Raw genomic sequence first — 3,923 nt, 5'->3', positions numbered from 1 at the left:
TTATCAAAAAAAAAAAAAAAAAAAAAACCAACACAAAAACCCAACAAAATTGAAAGCTATTTATTTAGAGTGATAAAGGGGAAAAATACAAATAACTAAATGAGACATAAAAATGGGAACATCACTACTGAATTTACAGAAATAGAAAGGATTTAAGACATTACTATAAGCAACCTATGCCAAAAAACTGGATAACCTAGATAAAATACACAAATTCCTAGAAATACAGAAAGACCTAAATTGACTCACAATGAAACTCTCAACAGAACATGTAAAAGGACTGATCCATAGTCAAAAACCTCCCCTCACCTCCAAAATAAAGTCCAGGCTTGATGGCTTCAACAGTGAATTTTATCAAATATGTAAAGAAGAATTAACACCAATCCTTTTCAAACCCTCCCAAAAAAAACTGAAAGGAAAGGAACACTTCCTAACTCTTTTGATGAGGCCATTATTACACTGACATCAATGTCAGACTAAGATACCACAAGGAAGCTACAAATAATACCTCTTATTAATATAGATACAAAAATCTTCAATAAAATTCTAGCAAACACAATTCAGTAAGCATATTAAAAGAAGTATACATCATGACCACATGGGATTTACCCCAGGAATGGAAGAGCGGTTCAACACGAGAGCATCAATGTAACACAGCACACTAACAGAACAGAGGATAAAAAACCACACGAATCTCTCAAAAGGTACAGAAAAGGCCCTTGACAAAACCCAGTGTCTTTTCATGATAAAAACTCTCAAAAACAAGGAACGGAAGGAAAGTTCCTCAAAATTATAAAGGCAATTATGAAAACTGCACAGCTAACATTATACTCAACTGTGAAAAAAAGAAAGCTTTCCCTCTAAGATCAGGAACAAGATAAGGATGCCCACTTCCATCAGTGATATTCAAAGATGTACTAGAAGTGCTGATTAGACCAATTAGACAGGACTTTGAAATTAAAGGAATTCAAACTAGAAAGGAAGAATTGTAACTCTCTTTTCACAGATTATATGATCCTACACATGAAAACTCCAATGAATCCAAAGGAAGCTACTAAAGTTAGGAAACAAATCCAGTAAAGCTGCAAGATACAAGATCAACACGCAGGATTAGTTGTTTCTGTCCATGTGCAATGGACAATCCCAAAGAGAAACAAAGAAAGTGATTCCATTTACCGTTTAAAATAATGAAATACTTAGGAATACATTTAACCAAAGAAGTGAAAGACTGGTAAAAGAAACTAAAAAAGACCTAAATTAATGGAAAGACTTTCACAGTCCATGGTGGGGGAAGACTTAATATTGTCAAAACGACAATCTCGCCTAAGGCGATCTACACATTAAACACAATCTCTATCAAAATTCAAACAGCTTTTATTCAGAAATGTATAGGTCAGTACTCAAATTCATATGGAATTACAAGGAGCCCTGGATATTCCAGAATAACCTTAAAAAGAGAAAATAAACGGACAACTGAGATTTCCAGATTTTAAAACTTATAGCTACAGTATTTAAATCAAATTGGTACCAGTACATGGACAGACATATAGACCAATGGAGTAGAACTGAGCACCTAGAAATAAATCCATATATCTACAGCCCATTGATTTATGACAAGGATGCCAAATCCAATCAACTGGGAGAGAGCGGTCTTTTCAACAAATGGCACTTGGATGACTGCATTTCCACGGGAACAAGAATGAAGTTGGGCCCCTACTTCACATCATGTACAACTATGATTACAAATTGTAACCACCTGAATATCGCAGCTAAAACCATAAAACTCTTGAAGGAAACATAGAGCAATTGCAGACGACCTTGCTTGTCACTGGAAGCTTAGAGGCAACACCAAAAGCACAAGCAGAAACAATGGAAATAACAAGCTGAGTCTCATCTGCATTAAAGCCTGTGCACATAAAGGACATTATCAGCAAGTGAAGAGATAATCTACAGAGCGAGAGAAAGTGTTTGCAAATTATATAACTTGATAAGGATTTAATAGCCAAAACATATTCTCAACAACAACAGAATTCAACAACAAAAGGACAAACAGTTTCACTAAAAATGAACAAAGGTGGGAATTCCCTGGCAGTCCCGTGGTCAGAACTCCAAACTTTCGCTGCCAAGGGCCTCGGCCCAAGTTCAACCTCCAGTCAGGGAAAGAAGATTCTTCAAGCCTTGGGGCGCAGCCAAAAAAAGGGCAAAGGACTTGAATAGACATTTCTCCGTAGAGGATATGCGTGTGTGTGCAGTAGCTCAGTTGTCTGACTCCTTGTGACCCCTAGCCACCAAGCTCTTCTGTTCATGAAATTGTCCAGGCAAGAATACCAGAGTGGGTTACCGTTTCCTTCTCCAGGGCATCTCCCAACACAGGGATCCAAACCAAGTGTCTTGCATTTCCTGCACTGGCAGGCAGGTGCTTTACCACCGCGCCACCTGGGGAGCTCCAAAGAAGATACACAGATAACCGACAACCACATTAAAAAGATAGTCATGCTTAGAAGGTAGAGAAATTGGAAAACTTATGCATTGCTGGTGGGATATAAAGCGGTGTAGCCTCTGTGAAAAATGGTGTGGTGGCTCTTCAAAAAGCTAACCAGGGAATTATCACACAACCCACTGATTCCACTCCTAGGTATATACTGAAAAGAACTGAAAACAGGAGCTTAAACAGAGATCTGGACAGCATGGTTCACTGCACCATTATTCACTATAGTCCAAAGGTAAAAATATTTCAAGTGCCCATCAACAGACAGGTAGCTAAACGAATGTGGTATATACATAAAATGGAATATTATTCAGCCATGTAAAGGAACTCTTGCTACAACATGGATAAATGTGGAAAACATGGTAAGTGAAATAAGTCAGTCACAAAAGGACAAATACTGTATGATTCCAGTTATATGAAGTCTCTAGAATAGGCAAATTCATGGAAACAGAAACTAGATTAAAAATTAGCCAAGACTTGGGGGAGACAGTGGGGAGTTATTACTTAATGGTTACGGTGTTTGTTTGGGGTGATGGAAAATATTCAAAGGGATAGTTGTGATGGTTGCACAACACTGATAATGTAATTAATGCCACTGATCTGTACACTTAAAAATGGCTTTTGAAGTGACACATTTTATGTTATAAATGTTACATACACATTATATACATTATTACAATAAAATTTTTAGAGTTTAAAAAACTAATACAATAGCTTTACCTGTAGCATGATACAATTGCAAATAATATGATTAGAAGGTAGGCCAAGTGAAACAAGGGGACCACGGTCATAGAAGTTGCCTCAAATTCCAGTTGTCTAGAAAGTGATGAAAAGTAGACAACCTGCCACAAAAATATATTCAGGTAAATGACTTTCAATTCTGATATTGCATGTGAGTTACCTATGATACTGAAAACTACAGCTTATTAATTTAAACATTAAAATTCAGTGAAAAATCAAAATACATGGATTATGATTTTAAAATAAAGAAGGTAATAAAGATTTGCTTCTTCCCACAAATCTCTGCATGCTTTTCAAAGTTTCTTTAAAAAAATCTAAAGTTTAAAATTCCTGAATACACAAAATCTGAATCTTATATAAAAATGTGAAAGTGTTAAGAACTATAGACATGATAACTTTTTCTAAACTTCTATTCAGTCCTTATCTTTTACTATTTTAATTGTACAAACATCATTTCAGACAGGCTTGGGCATTAAAAGGCTTTTCCCAGAAGATATCTTCTCATTTTCACCAGTTTTATTCAGAGTATTAGGTTTGCCAGCCCCGAAATCACTGAACAGCTAATATGCGCCTGGCACTATGCTATAATTTACTTTTAAAATGCTCATCTTTCTCAAAAACATCATGGAACTTTTGTTTAAAGTTTTGCTTTTTTATTCCAGTGAACTCCAGAGTTTAGGGGGCTCCCAGAAAC

General features: G+C 36.1%; 1 protein-coding gene across 1 annotated transcript in view; it reads right to left on the bottom strand.

Moving 5' to 3' along the window:
* The window catches only part of LOC104982193 (patched domain-containing protein 3-like), a 66,316-nt gene that overhangs the window by 45,993 nt on the left and 16,400 nt on the right, over window positions 1-3,923 (bottom strand). Inside the window, 1 exon segment of the mRNA XM_010831531.1 lies at window positions 3,209-3,330. Within this exon segment, the coding sequence (XP_010829833.1) occupies window positions 3,209-3,330 (122 nt within the window).

The sequence above is a fragment of the Bison bison genome, unplaced genomic scaffold (assembly GCF_000754665.1).
Source record: "Bison bison bison isolate TAMUID 2011002044 unplaced genomic scaffold, Bison_UMD1.0 scf7180017864527, whole genome shotgun sequence".
In the NCBI taxonomy this organism is placed as follows: domain Eukaryota; kingdom Metazoa; phylum Chordata; class Mammalia; order Artiodactyla; family Bovidae; genus Bison; species Bison bison.
Note: the sequence above shows the minus strand (reverse complement) of the source record. Positions and strands in the feature narration are given on the sequence as shown.